This window comes from Cherax quadricarinatus, chromosome 61, assembly GCF_038502225.1.
Source record: "Cherax quadricarinatus isolate ZL_2023a chromosome 61, ASM3850222v1, whole genome shotgun sequence".
Classification (NCBI taxonomy): domain Eukaryota; kingdom Metazoa; phylum Arthropoda; class Malacostraca; order Decapoda; family Parastacidae; genus Cherax; species Cherax quadricarinatus.
Genome location: NC_091352.1, coordinates 20,008,628 through 20,024,427, shown reverse-complemented (window position 1 = coordinate 20,024,427; position 15,800 = coordinate 20,008,628). Strand labels below are relative to the sequence as shown.

The following is a 15,800-nucleotide window of genomic DNA, read 5'->3' as shown; positions in this document are numbered from 1 at the left end:
AGCGGAAAGCACCAAGGCATAAACGTAATCCTTGGTGATGAATGGGGTTAAGGCTAGAGAGAGTAGCAGGAGATGCCGCTGAATAGATCTGGTCACCATAATCAAGTTTCGATAAAATAAGGGTGGAATGTAGGCGAAGGAGGGTTCGACGATCAGCTCCCCACGAAAGATGAGCAAGGGTTTTAAGAAGGTTCAGCCGGCTGTGACAAGTTGCCTTCAGAGAGGTAATGTGAGGTTTCCAGGATAACCTACGATCAAAGAGGAGGCCCAGAAACTTGACTGTATCACGTTCAGGGATACGGGAGCCATAGAGGTACAAAGGATGATCGGAGATGACAGAGCGTCTAGTGAAAGTGATTTGGTGGGTTTTAGTGCTGGAAAATTTAAACCCACGTGTGGTGGCCCAATTGGAAACACGGTCGACTGCATGTTGGAGAGAAACTGTAAGGAGGTGACAGTCAGCGCCTGCACAGGCAATAGCGAAGTCATCAACATAGAGTGATGACCAAATATTTGATGGAAGACTAGAGGCCAAATCATTAATAGCAAGGAGAAAAAGTGTTGTGCTCAGAACACATCCCTGGGGGACACCTTCAGCTTGGATAAAGTCCGGGGAGAGCACATTATTAACCCGAACACGGAAATGCCTGTCAGTTAAAAAGTTCTTAAGGAAGGATGGTAGATTGCCTCGAAGGCCTAAGGAGTGGGCTTGGGCTAAAATATTATACCTCCAAGTTGTGTCATATGCCTTCTCAAGGTCAAAAAATATGGCAATAACTGAGTGGTTATTCGCAAAGGCATTACGAACATACGTATCCAAGCGTAGTAAGGGGTCTATGGTAGAACGTCCCTTACGAAAGCCATATTGACGAGTGGAGAGACTGTTGTGTGTCTCTAAATACCACACTAAACGTCTATTTACTAGGCGTTCCATTACTTTGCAAACTGCACTGGTAAGAGCAATGGGACGATAGTGGGAGGTTTCATGTCCCGTAGTGCCTGGTTTGCGGAAAGGGAGAACAATGGCGGATTTCCACAGCTGTGGAAGAACTCCTTGTGACCAAATAAGATTGTAAAGGCGTAATAGGACTGCAAGGGCTGACTGATGTAAATGTTGTAGCATACGAATATGAATGTCGTCGGGCCCAGCTGCCGATGATCGACAAGCTGAGAGTGTTGCCTCCAGTTCTTGAAGTGTAAAAGGCACATTATACTGTTCTTCTCTGAGAGAAGAAAAGTCCAAGGGTGCTAACTCTCTGGCAGACTTTGAGGAAAGAAATGAGGGGCATAGATGGAGTCCCTGAGAAATACGGACCAGATGATTGCCAATTTCATTGGCAACATCTAGTGGGTTTGCTATATCAACACCGGCAACCCGCAGAACAGGAGCCGGGTCAGGAGAATATTTACCACTCGGTTTTCGTACTTTTTTCCAGACTGCACTCATAGAGGAAGCAGAGGTGATGGTGGAGACATAATCTCGCCAGCAAGTGCATTTAGCGTCACGGATGACACGGCGAGCGATCGCACGCTTCTGTTTAAAATCAAGGAGTCGCTCTGTGGTTCTATTGTACCGGTACCTGCCCCATGCAGCGAGTTTCAAACGTACTGCACGAGCACAAGCAGGAGACCACCAAGGCATGCATTTCTGAGAATGCCTGCCCGAAGTTTGGGGTATAGAATGAGAAGCTGCGGTGAAAACGGAGGACGAGAAGAGGTGTAAAAGCTCATCGATGGAGGACGAAGAAGGAACCTCTTTAAAAACAGTAAAGGTTCCAATTTGCCCGATTAAATTGCCAGCGTGGGGTGCGAAGAGGTGGCGAATATGAAGGGGAAGTAAGAATGATTGGGAAATGATCACTGTCATGTAAGTCCGGGAGAACAGACCAAGTGAAGTCTAATGCGGCGGAGGAAGAGCAAACTGAGAGATCGATGCAAGAGAGAGTATGAGTCCGAGGATCAAAATGGGTGTGAGTACCTGTATTTAAAACATGGAGGGGGTGGGTGGCAAGAAAAGCCTCTAACTGAATTCCACGGGAATCACAGTGAGACCCCCCCCCAGAGGAAATGGTGGGCATTAAAATCACCAAGTAACAGAATCGGTGGCGGTAATGACGAAACAAGGAAGGCAAAATCCGGAATAGATAATGCCCGAGAAGGAGAGAGATATAAAGATCAGAGTGTATACCACCTATGTAAGTGGATACGGGCTGCTGTGTAATGCAGCGAAGTATGAACAAATAGCTGATGGTACGGAATATCAGTGCGGAGAAGAAGGGCACTTTCATTAAAGGTCCCATCAGGAAAAGGATCTGAAGAATACAATAAATTATAGCCTGAGATGTGAGAAATAACAGCAGAGTGTAATTTTGGTTCCTGTAAGCAAACACCAACAGAGGCAAACTGGGAGAGTAACATCTGAAGCTCACCCCGATTACCCCTGAGGCCGCGTATATTCCACTCTAAATAGGCCATGATTGGCAATGATAAAGATACTTGAAATCCGCAGGTAAGGGTTCCTACGGACTAGAAGGGTTAGAAAAGTCCACATGCGGAGGCAGTGGAAAATGTTCAAGCAGCGAAGGAACGGTGCGCTGTGAAGAAAGGAGTTGCGCAGATGGAGCAGAGGAGAGAGAAAGAGCGGAAGGTGGATCAGTGTCCATTGATGGTTTGGTCTCTGCAATATATTCAGAGATTGCTTCAAGTGTTTCGGAATTCAGAGATGTCGTATGGGAGACAATATTGGGAATGGTAGGGGGAGGATGAGCAAAGATTGGAACTGTATTGGACTGTACCAAGGTAGGGGGGGGGGCGAAAGGGTGTATTGGTGGATAAAAGGTTGATGGGTAGGCTCCAGGATGTACATGTTTATAGAGGGGCAACTGATATATCGGATCATTATTTAGTTGTAGCTACAGTTAGAGTAAGAGGTAGATGGGAAAAGAGGAAGGTGGCAACAACAAGAAAGAGGGAGGTGAAAGTGTATAAACTAAGGGAGGAGGAAGTTCGGGCGAGATATAAGCGACTATTGGCAGAAAGGTGGGCTAGTGCAAAGATGAGTAGTGGGGGGGTTGAAGAGGGTTGGAATAGTTTTAAAAATGCAGTATTAGAATGTGGGGCAGAAGTTTGTGGTTATAGGAGGGTGGGGGCAGGAGGAAAGAGGAGTGATTGGTGGAATGATGAAGTAAAGGGTGTGATAAAAGAGAAAAAGGTAGCTTACGAGAGGTTTTTACAAAGCAGAAGTGTTATAAGAAGAGCAGAGTATATGGAGAGTAAAAGAAAGGTGAAGAGAGTGGTGAGAGAGTGCAAAAGGAGAGCAGATGAAAGAGTGGGAGAGGCACTGTCAAAAAAATTTTTTTGAAAATAAGAAAAAATTTTGGAGTGAGTTAAACAAGTTAAGAAAGCCTAGGGAAAGTATGGATTTGTCCGTTAAAAACAGAGTAGGGGAGTTAGTAGATGGGGAGATGGAGGTATTAGGTAGATGGCGAGAATATTTTGAGGAACTTTTAAATGTTGAGGAAGAAAGGGAGGTGGTAATTTCATGCACTGGCCAGGGAGGTATACCATCTTTTAGGAGTGAAGAAGAGCAGAATATAAGTGTGGTGGAGGTACGTGAGGCATTACGTAGAATGAAAGGGGGTAAAGCAGCTGGAACTGATGGGATCATGACAGAAATGTTAAAAGCAGGGGGGGATACAGTGTTGGAGTGGTTGGTACTTTTGTTTAATAAATGTATGAAAGAGGGGAAGGTACCTAGGGATTGGCGGAGAGCATGTATAGTCCCTTTATATAAAGGGAAAGGGGACAAAAGAGACTGTAAAAATTATAGAGGAATAAGTTTACTGAGTATACCAGGAAAAGTATACGGTAGAGTTATAATTGAAAGAATTGGAGGTAAGACAGAATGTAGAATTGCGGATGAGCAAGGAGGCTTCAGATTGGGTAGGGGATGTGCAGATCAAGTGTTTACATTGAAGCATATATGTGAACAGTATTTAGATAAAGGTAGGGAAGTTTTTATTGCATTTATGGATTTAGAAAAGGCATATGATAGAGTGGATAGAAGAGCAATGTGGCAGATGTTGCAAGTATATGGAATAGGTGGTAAGTTACTAAATGCTGTAAAGAGCTTTTATGAGGATAGTGAGGCTCAGGTTAGGGCATGTAGAAGAGAGGGGGAATACTTCCCGGTAAAAGTAGGTCTTAGACAGGGATGTGTAATGTCACCATGGTTGTTTAATATATTTATAGTTGTGGTTGTAAAAGAAGTAAATGCTAGGGTGTTCGGGAGAGGGGTGGGATTAAATTATGGGGAATCAAATTCAAAATGGGAATTGACACAGTTACTTTTTGCTGATGATACTGTGCTTATGGGAGATTCTAAAGAAAAATTGCAAAGGTTAGTGGATGAGTTTGAGAATGTGTGTAAAGGTAGAAAGTTGAAAGTGAACATAGAAAAGAGTAAGGTGATGAGGGTATCAAATGATTTAGATAAAGAAAAATTGGATATCAAATTGGGGAGGAGGAGCATGGAAGAAGTGAATGTTTTCAGATACTTGGGAGTTGACGTGTCAGCGGATGGATTTATGAAGGATGAGGTTAATCATAGAATTGATGAGGGAAAAAAGGCGAGTGGTGCGTTGAGGTATATGTGGAGTCAAAAAACGTTATCTATGGAGGCAAAGAAGGGAATGTATGAAAGTATAGTAGTACCAACACTCTTATATGGATGTGAAGCTTGGGTGGTAAATGCAGCAGCGAGGAGACGGTTGGAGGCAGTGGAGATGTCCTGTCTAAGGGCAATGTGTGGTGTAAATATTATGCAGAAAATTCGGAGTGTGGAAATTAGGAGAAGGTGTGGAGTTAATAAAAGCATTAGTCAGAGGGCAGAAGAGGGGTTGTTGAGGTGGTTTGGTCATTTAGAGAGAATGGATCAAAGTAGAATGACATGGAAAGCATATAAATCTATAGGGGAAGGAAGGAGGGGTAGGGGTCGTCCTCGAAAGGGTTGGAGAGAGGGGGTAAAGGAGGTTTTGTGGGCGAGGGGCTTGGACTTCCAGCAAGTGTGCGTGAGCGTGTTAGATAGGAGTGAATGGAGACGAATGGTACTTGGGACCTGACGATCTGTTGGAGTGTGAGCAGGGTAATATTTAGTGAAGGGATTCAGGGAAACCGGTTATTTTCATATAGTCAGACTTGAGTCCTGGAATTGGGAAGTACAATGCCTGCACTTTAAAGGAGGGGTTTGGGATATTGGCAGTTTGGAGGGATATGTTGTGTATCTTTATACGTATATGCTTCTAAACTGTTGTATTCTGAGCACCTCTGCAAAAACAGTGATAATGTGTGAGTGTGGTGAAAGTGTTGAATGATGATGAAAGTATTTTCTTTTTGGGGATTTTCTTTCTTTTTTGGGTCACCCTGCCTCGGTGGGAGACGGCCGACTTGTTGAAAAAAAAAAAATATTTACATACACACATACATACATATTCACTCACGCAGCGCCCCGAATATTTTGAAAAGGAATTTTTGACATGTTTTAGAATAAAAAAAAGTTAGGGTCAGTACTTACCAAGATATGAGGCCAAGAAGTTGGCACTGGATGCTCATGTGACAGCAACATCGAGTCCTGCTGTTTGCACAAGTGTTACCAATATACCTTTTTTTCTGTTTTTCATATTTTATGTAATTTTTAGGTTCTGATAATTACAATTTGTAGTAGTTCTTGTCACTTTAAAACCAATCTTTGTTCTGGCACAAGTATTAGGTACTGAAATTGTACTCAAATTGTCACAAACACACTGACAGGTGGACATTTACACCTGCCTTAGCCATTTACTACTTAGAATATCTACAAAGTATTCATATGCCCCAGCAATGTTTTGGATATGTGAAAGTATATAATAACAATGAGGAGGAGGAGGAGGAGGAGGAGGAGGAAGAGAAGAGGAAGAAGAAGAAAAATAATAATAAGTTCCCTCGAAGCATGAAAAAATGAAAAACAAAATCCACCCCTGACAGTGACACGACAAGATGAGATAACATCTTATAAGAGCTGATGTTTGATGAGCATACACGAGGGTGGGGGAGGGTGCAGCAGGTAAGAAAAGATTAGAGGCGATATTTGATGAGCATTGCCCTCACTTTGTTTTTGCTGGTACACAAACATGTCTGTATTTGTCTTTCTGTCAAGCTCCCTGTCTATCCGTCTAGCTCTCTCTCAGAGAGAGCCACAAGACTGCGTCATCACCTTTACTCGTATCTTCAAGCAGAGTATAGCACTGTGTCTGGATTTTTGGGGTTAGCCTAGGTAATTTACACTATGTATACTTGTATTTGTGTACCTGTGAGACAGAGATAGACAGACAGATACAAAGAGATACAGATAGACAGAGGAAGATAGAGATAGAGAAACCCTAAACTTGGGGTTAACATCACTTTCCTCTTAAAAGAGGAGTGTTAATATGACATTACATCAGTGAATCCTTGGTGTTTGCTGCACTGTTTGCTCTAGCTCGCGCTCAATTTAACTGGCGCTCCCATAAGGTACTAAGTGGTCCCATATTTTTCTAATACTACACACAATGAGTGGTAGGACCCATTCTATGCTGACAAGGCATCTCAGGCCAATCGTGCCAAATTTGAAGGCAGGAAAAATAAAACATATATATACATTTGGGGCTGGGGCTACGCGTAAGAATGTATATATACGTTTGGACCGTTTAAGGGTTAACCCTTAAACTGTCCAAACGTAGATCTACGTTCACTCGCCACGTGGTGCTCCGAATATCTTGAAAAATAAAAAAAATTTTTTTTTGTTGTTTTCTTTTAAAATGAAGAGCACATTTTTCTACATGTTATAAGATTAAAAAAAAAATTAGGGTCAGTACTTACCAAGATATAAGACCGTGAAGTTGGCTCTGGATGCTCACCTGTCGGCAACATCGACTCCTGCCGCTTGCAGAAGTATTGCCGATATACCTTTTTCTCTCATTTCTTTTTAACATATATTTTTTATGTTCTGAAAATTACAATTTATAATAGTTCTTGTAATTTCATAGCCGATCTTTGTTCTGACACTAATATTAGGTACTGAAATAGTACTCAAATAGTCACAATCACATTGACAGGTGAACTTTTACACCTGCTTGGGTTGTTTACTATTGTCCAGAAATATATACAAAGTATTTACAGGTACCAGCAATATTTTAGATACCCTGGCATATACCTTGAAGCATGTTGTTATGAAAGGCATCCCTATACTGTTGACAGCCTAGTGACATTTGATAAGTGCCCACTGCTCCAGCTAACCCTCGCTGTATTTATCACTGTTACACACAAACATGTCTTGTCTCTCTATGTCTCTCTCTGCCTGTGTCTACCTGTCTGTATCTGTCTCTGCTTATCTGTCTTTCTGTCTGCCTGGAGCATATATATATCGCACTCCTTGAAGAATCATAGTATGACATCTATTATCAGTTCGATGACATTTGATAAATGGGTGCTCGGGGGAACCCTGGCTTTGTTTTCACTGATACAAACATGTTTGTCTATCTGTCTATCTTTGCCTAGAATTTCTGGATTATCCTGGGTAATTTACACTACGTATAATAACTGTATTAATGTGTACATGTGAGACAGAGATATAGACAGAGAGAAAGCCAGAGACAGCCAAAGCAAGCCAGCCTGTCAAATACAAAAGAAGAAGGAACATTGCAGCAGGCCTACTGGCCCATGCAAGGCAGGTATATGTCACCCACCCCCCAGGTTTAGACCAATGACCCACCTAGTCAGGTCACATCCATTGAAGGAAGGAGCATGACATCAAACCTAGTAGCACAAGCTAGTCAGGTCCAACTCACACCCACCCACACTCCCCCATGTATTTATCTAACCTATTTTTACTTTCCTCTTAAAATGGGAGTGTTAATGTGACATGGCATCAGTGAATCCCTGGTGTTTGCCACGCTATTTGCTCTAGCTGGCACTCAATAGAACTGGTGCTCCCACAAGGTACTAAGTGCTCCCAGATTTTTTTAATAGTGCACACACTGAGTGCACAGACCCATTCTTTCATGTCTAGGCGACTCAAGCCTATTGTGTCAAATATGAAGGAATGAAAAATAAAACACAGATCTACGTTTGGACAGTTTAAGGGTTAAAAGATGCCTGGAACTAACACTGACAGAGCCCTAGTGGACAAGGTCTTCCTCTAACTCATGTGACAAATATAATGCCCAAAATATAAAATATTTACTCAAATTCCAAGGTATAGAATATTGGGAATTTTAACTTTCCTTATGAATTCTTTTTTTTTTTTTTCCTAAAAATTTGTACAATATCCCCAGTAGGAGTCAATACAGTAAATAACGATAAATGTTATAGCTTATCTGATATGCATTCTTGCTACATCTTTCACACATTACTTGAAAAATCTATGCAGGTTAACAAGAGTTTTACCTGACAAAAATGGTAGACACATGAAGCAAAGGCAGCAGATGATGTCAAAGCTGTCTGTGTGAATCCTCGATGCACACGAAATCGGTCACTTGCTTGCCAAATTCCCATTCCTGACCAAATGAGGTGCAAAAGTAATGCCACATAGAAGCGGTGTAAGACGTGCTGATCAACTTTCTGTAACACAAGTCATCCAATTTATTTTAAAACATTGATATAAGTACTAGAATATTTATATTTAAAAGGTAACAGCAGATCTGAAATCTTAACCAAACAAAATGTTGAATTTCAAAATTATGTGAGGTATGACAAACTTACAAAATTATGAATTAGTATACAATCTAAATGAATATACAATGTAAGAACCAATTGGCAGTTATTGATACATTTCCATTTTGGGTCACCCACCATGGTAGTGTGACCCTGAGTTGGAAACACATTCACAGTCAGTCATTCAACAAAAGATCTGCCAAAAATACACAATCATCCCAATTGCAGTGAATTGTAACACCCCAACTTATCCTTCAGAGTACAAGTATTGTACTTACCACCTCCAGGAAGAGATGTTTGCCTAACAAGACATTTGTTAATAACGTTTATTACAGTGATAAACATGTGAAGCAGCCTTTCTAAAGCCTTTCTAAATGCCATGCATAACACAATGTTGCCTATCACATATGTACGTATACAGTATATATATACAGTATACTTTTGCTATTGACAGGAAGCCAAAAGTGGCTAGTGCCAGTGAGAATGTCATGGGCCAAAGCTCAGACCACATATGGTTACCAACAAGTGGTGTGCATCATGCCATGCACCACTCATGCTTCTGACTATATAATTTTGATTCTGGCAGTCAGCTCCATCATACATTAGTCCATCAAGCTAGGTTCCACTAATGCAACAATTATAATACAGTGGACCCCCGGTATTCGATATTAATCCGTTCCTGAGAGCTCATCGAATACCGATAATATCGAAAACCGAATCAATTTTCCTCATAAGAAATAATGGAAATCAAATTAATCTGTGCAAGACACCCAAAAGTATGAAAAAAAAAAGTTTTTACTACATGAAATATTAAGTTTAACCCTTTCAGGGTCCAAGGCCCAAATCTGGAGTCACGCACCAGTGTCCAAGAATTTTCAAAAAAAAAATTTTGTTATTTTTTCTTATGAAATCGTAGAGAATCTTTTTGTGAAGGTAATAAAACAAAAAGTACGAAATTTGGTAGAAAATTGACGAAATTATGCTCTCGTGAATTTTGATGTGTCAGCGATATTTACGAATCGGCGATTTTGCCGACTTTGACTCCCATTTTAGGCCAATTACATTATTCCAATCAACCAAATTCTTAGCTATTTCACTAGTATTACTTCTATTCTATCGACTGAGCACAAGAAATCGCCAAGTCAACTGTTTCAACTACAAAATAAAGTGATCGGAAATTGTTAATTTGGTCAATTTAACACAAAGTTCAAAATATTCCAATTTCAAAATAGGGTCCAGAATAAACAATGTAGGTATTCCTGGCACTAAACTAACATTTCCTCTGTTCATTAGTTATGTTTTGAGGCTTTACAAATAAATTCCATTTTGATTTTTTATTCACATAATGAATTTTTATTCACACCAAAAAATAGAAGATTTACTGTTATGCAATACTGTAATAATTCTATAAATATCATCACCATATTTGTGAATGTATATTAGACCCACCAGCTGACGTGTATTAGACGTGTGAGGTTGTTTGTTTACTCTTGAATATCGGCAAAAATTTAACATTTCCGTTACTTTGAGCTCAGTTTCAAGCCATTTCCAGTGCTAAAACTAATCAAAATCATCTCAATTTCTGTAATATGTCTTCCATTCTATCAAATGAGACCAAGAAATCGCAAATACAACTATAAAAAACATACGAAAAAACACTGCAAAGTTGCTGTTTTAATCGAAAAATCATGATTTCAGTTTTTTTCTCTCATTATACACAGTGTGCTGCAGGATCTGTTTTATGTGGTGCACACATACCACATAGATGTATTCTCTCATATCTAGGCCCAAATGTACCACTCACAGTTTATCAGAGTGAGCTGAGCTCACGGCATAGATCTACGGTTTGGACACTCACCGTAAAGCCGTAGATCTACGGGACGGACCCTGAAAGGGTTAATGCAATAGAATAATTACAATAACAATAAAATAATTGAACATAAGAACATAAGAAAGGAGGAACACTGCAGGAGGCCTGCTGGCCCATACTAGGCAGGTCCTTTACAATTCATCCCACTAACAAAACATTTGCCCAACCCAATTTTCAATGCCACCCAAGAAATACTTACCTTTAATGAAGATCTGGTGATGATTGATGGGATGGGAGGAGGGGAGAGGTGTTAGTGTTTAGAAGGGGAATCCCCTTCCATTAGGACTTGAGGTAGCAAGTCCTTTTCTGGGGTTACTTCCCTTCTTCTTTTAATGCCACTAGGACCAGCTTGAGAGTCACTGGACTTCTGTCGCACAACATAACTGGCAGCCTCACCATGCCTAATCACACTATGTATGCCACTACGATTCTTAAATCTTTCAAACCAACCTTTGCTGGCCTTAAATTCACTCACATCGCCACTAGTTGCAGGCAATTTCTTCACCAAATCGTCATGCAGCTGCCTAGCCTTTTCACAAATGATCGCTTGAGAGATGCTATCTCCTGCTATCTGTTTTTCATTTATCCACACCAATAACAATCTCTCAACATTTTCTAACACTTGCGGTCGCTGTTTCGTAACCACAGTTGCACCTTTTGCAAGAACAGCTTCCTTGATTGCCGTTTTCCTGGTCACTATAGTAGAGATGGTTGATTGGGGTTTATTATACAACCTGACCAGCTCCAACACACGCACTCCACTTTCGTACTTTGCAATTATCTCTTTCTTCATTTCATAAGTCATTAGTGACTTTTTTCTCGAAGGGTTGGCACTAGAAGCTTTCTTGGGGCCCATGGTGACTTATTTTGCAGAAACAAGCACCAAACACAGTGATAATATGGAATGTACCGAATGTATCCTTAGATGCACGCACACTGGCTGGCTTGTAAACACTAGCATACACGGGGCAGTTCAGGCCACACGAGGACAGGTCTTGTACGAATCGTATCGAATACCGGGTTTTCAATCGAATACAGAGGAAAAAATTTTGCATTAAAATGCATCGAAAACCGGATTTATCGAATACCGATGCCATCGAATACCGGGGATCCACTGTATTATTGTGCTATCCTTAGACATTTTTTTTTTCACCAAGTTGGTTGTCTCCCACCTAGGCAGGGTGACCCAAAAATAAAGAAAATCCCCAAAATGAAAATATTCTCATCATTCAACACTTTCACCTCGCTCACGTGCAATCACTGTTTTTGCGAAGGCACCCAGATACAACAGTTTAGAAGCATATATATTATTATTATTATTATTATTATTATTATTATTATAATCAAAAAGAAGCGCTAAGCCACAAGGGCTATACAGCACTGCAGGGTAGGGAAGGAAGCGAGGGAATTGGGCGGCAGAAGGGGGGAGGGATGATCAGTAGGTTACAGAAAACAGCGGGGCAGGAGACAGTGCGGGGGTAGAGGGTAGCAAGAGATTGAGGTAGAAAGGGCTGGAGGCATCAGAGTTTGTGAAGTAAGTCAGTTGTTGTCAAAAAGTCAATGAGAGAGTCCGGATGAAAGGTGGGTCCATCAGCGAGAAGGGAAGGTAAAGAGAGAGCAGCAGAGCGAAGACGACAACGGAGGTAAATTCTGCGTGCTCGTTGATAAAGTGGGCAGTCCAACAGAATGTGGCTGACTGATAATGGAGCCTGGCAATTCTCACAGAGAGGAGCAGGGCGCCTCTCCATGAGATATCCATGAGTAAGACGAGTACGGCCAATGCGAAGACGGGAGAGAGTAGTCTCCCAACCTCGACACTGGCGACAAGAAAACGGCCAGTAACCTATACTCGGTTTAATAGATTGAAGTTTGTTACCGAGCATAGTAGACCAACGTTGTTGCCAACGGGTGTGAAGGTGGGTAGCTATTGCAGCAAAATAGTCCGTAAATGGAATACCTCTATATGAAACTGGTAGGTCATGTACTGCTGACCGCGCAGCAGTGTCTGCCTGTTCATTGCCCTGTACGTCAACATGACCAGGGACCCAACAAAAATCAATATCTTTATGCTTGGTAAAGATGCGGCGTAGCCAAAGTTGGATATGGAGGACTAAGGGGTGAGGTGTATCAAATTTCTGTATAGCCTGTAAAGCACTAAGGGAGTCTGAGACAACCACAAATAATGACACAGTTATAGATGCAATACGGATAAGTGCTGCAAGAATGGCATACAATTCAGCAGTAAAAATACTAGCCAAAGATAGTAAATGCCCTCGTACGATGCTGTCCGGAAACACTGCTGCGAATCCTACGCCGTCAGAAGACTTAGAGCCATCTGTGTACACTGCGATGGCATGAGAATGAGAGTGGCAGTGGTCAAGAAAAAGAGAGCGGGAAGCGACCGTAGACAGTTGGGCTTTCGAGCAAGGGAGAGAAGAAGCATATATAAATAACAAAAAAAGGCACAATACCGTGACTGGAACGATACACAAATAACCCGCACATAGAAGAGAGGAGCTTTCGACGACGTTTCGGTCCAACTTGGACCATTTACAAAGTCACACTAACCAGAAGAGGAGGAGGAGGAGCAGGAGCAGGAGCAGCAGCAGCAGCAGCAGCAGCAGCAGTAGGAGGAGCAGCAGCAGCAGGAGCAGCAGCAGCAGGAGGAGGAGGAGGAGCAGCAGGAGCAGCAGCAGCAGCAGCAGTAGGAGGAGCAGCAGCAGCAGGAGCAGCAGCAGCAGCAGCAGGAGGAGGAGGAGGAGCAGCAGGAGCAGCAGCAGGAGCAGCAGGAGCAGCAGGAGCAGCAGCAGCAGGAGCAGGAGCAGCAGGAGCAGCAGCAGCAGCAGCAGCAGGAGCAGCAGCAGCAGCAGCAGGAGCAGCAGCAGCAGCAGCAGCAGCAGCAGCAGCAGCAGCAGCAGCAGCTGCAGCCGCCGCCGCCGCCGCCGCCGCCGCCGGTGGAGAGGAGGAGCAGCAGCAGCCGCCGCCGCCGGTCAAATACAGCAGCAGCAGCAGCCGCCGCCGCGGCAGCCGCAGGTCAAATACAAAGAAAGGGGAGCACTGCAAGGCAGCTAGGTGCCCACAGAGGGAGAGCAAGTGCACAGAGGTAAGGGGAAGAGATGAAATAAATAATGAAGGAACAGAATCACGAGACAGAAGAAAGACAACCCAGAGGAGAAAAAAAAAAAAGGAAAGGGGAAGAGGGAAAAGAAGAAAAAATGAGGAATCAGGTTAAGTCATGGGTGTTCTGAAGTTTGGAGTATTTTACAATGTAGTGGGAGAGGACGGCATCTACAGAGACGAAGCCAGGACTAAGATTCATACAAGGAAAGTTGTGTATTAGAGAGGATTCAACTAGACGGCGACTGTTAGAGTTGGAAGTAGGGAAGACAGTTTAGGCGGAAGACCAGTCAATAGGATGGCTGTGATCTCTGACGTGACAGAACAGAGCATTGTTAGTGTCGGCAAGCCTAACACTATTTTTGTGCTCCCTACGTCTGTCGGAAAGAGATTGACCAGTTTCTCCAAAGTATTGAAGAGGACAGGAGGTGCAAGAAATAGAGTAGACACCAGGAACATCTGTAGAGGGAGGAGAGTGTTAGTCTAGCAGAAAATAAGCTTGATGTCTAAGGGACGGAGAGAATTGTTGAGATTAGAAAGACCGGAAATGTAGTGAAGGCAGATGACAGAAGAGTTCCCAGGGGTGGAGAGTTTGGCTCTGTGAAGACCTGTTTGCGCGCTCTCTAGAATTCAAGCAAGATGCCCTCCATCGAGCAACTTTACCAACAGCTTAAGGAAGAATTGAGGTTGGCGAATATGGAAATTCGGCGACTGACCGAGGAAAACAAAAAGATTCGGAGTAGTCCTCCTGTTTTGAGTCCTCAGGTCAAGAAGGGAAACTGGTCAGTGGCTGGACAGCAGGGAAAGAAGTTGACGGTCAAGAAGACGAATGGAAAGGTAGAAACGATGAAGAAGAAAGAGACTGCCGTGGAAACTGTTGTGGAAACATCCAATACATTCTCAGTGCTACCCGACGAATGTGAGTCGACTACTGGGAATGTCACGACGAAAGACATTAAGGAAGGTACGAATATTGTTGTTGTTGGGGATAGCCAAGTTAGGTATATGGATAGGGCGTTCTGCTTGAAGGACAGGAGTAGGAGACAGAGAGTTTGCTTTCCTGGGGCTGGGATGGAGGATATTGTTAGCCGTCTGGATGACATCATGAGAGGTAATTGGAGCAATCCTATTATCTGTCTCAGTGCTGGAGGCAACGATGTTGGCAGACGTAGGAGTGAGGACCTGATTAGCAGGTATAGGTCAGCAATAGAAATAATTAGAAGTAAGGGTGGGAACCCTCTCATATGTGGTATTTTGCCAAGGAGGGGAGTTGGAAATGAATGGTTGTCCAGGGCAATTGGTGTCAATTGCTGGCTGGACAAATACTGTAAGGAAAATGCGGTAACATTCATTGACAACTGGGACCTCTTCTATGGCAGAAATGACATGTATGCTAGGGATGGGGTTCACTTATCTAGGTGTGGGGTGGGAGCACTGGCAACTGCAGTGGAGGGAGCAGTTAGGACTTTAAACTAGGAATAGTTAGTGGTATGGGTTTTGGCAGGAAAACAGTGAAGTCCCAGTGTAGTAATATTACGAGTTCTAGGGGAACTAGTAAAAATAAGAACGAGATAGATATTGAAAAGCCAGGGACCTTGGGTGATAAGGACAGTAATAGGTTTAGTAGAAAAATAGAAATGAGCAGGAAGGGTAAAGAGAAAGGAGAGTCTTTCAATGTTTATTATGCTAATTGCCGTAGTGCTAGGAATAAGATGGACGAGTTGAGATTAGTTGCTAGTGTAGGTAACATTGATATATTTGCCTTAACTGAGACGTGGTTTAATTCAAAAAGTTGGGACATGCCTGCGGAATGTCATATTCAGGGTTTTAAATTGTTCCAAGAAGATAGAAGTATTGGGAGGGGGGGTGGGGTGGCATTGTATGTCCGAGATCGCTTGAACTGTTGCATAAAAACGGGTACTAAGTCTGAAGTAACACATACAGAATCTGTTTGGATAGAATTTTCAGAGGGGCATGAAAAACTGATTTTAGGGGTGATATACCATCCCCCAAACTTAGATAGGGACCAAGGGAAACTACTATGGGAGGAAATTAAGGCCACAAGGCACGATAATGTAGTAATTCT

General features: G+C 42.6%; 2 protein-coding genes across 4 annotated transcripts in view; one reads left to right on the top strand and one right to left on the bottom strand.

The window, feature by feature from the left end:
• LOC128699309 (TLC domain-containing protein 3A) overlaps window positions 1-15,800 on the top strand; it is a 623,909-nt gene that overhangs the window by 372,296 nt on the left and 235,813 nt on the right. The window lies entirely within an intron of this gene.
• The window catches only part of mus301 (mutagen-sensitive 301), a 122,247-nt gene that overhangs the window by 15,230 nt on the left and 91,217 nt on the right, over window positions 1-15,800 (bottom strand). For all 3 annotated transcript variants that reach the window (XM_070098269.1, XM_070098271.1, XM_070098270.1), the window contains exon 18: window positions 8,461-8,634. In XM_070098269.1, coding sequence (XP_069954370.1) covers window positions 8,461-8,634 — 174 coding nt within the window. The remainder of the gene's footprint in view (window positions 1-8,460; window positions 8,635-15,800) is intronic.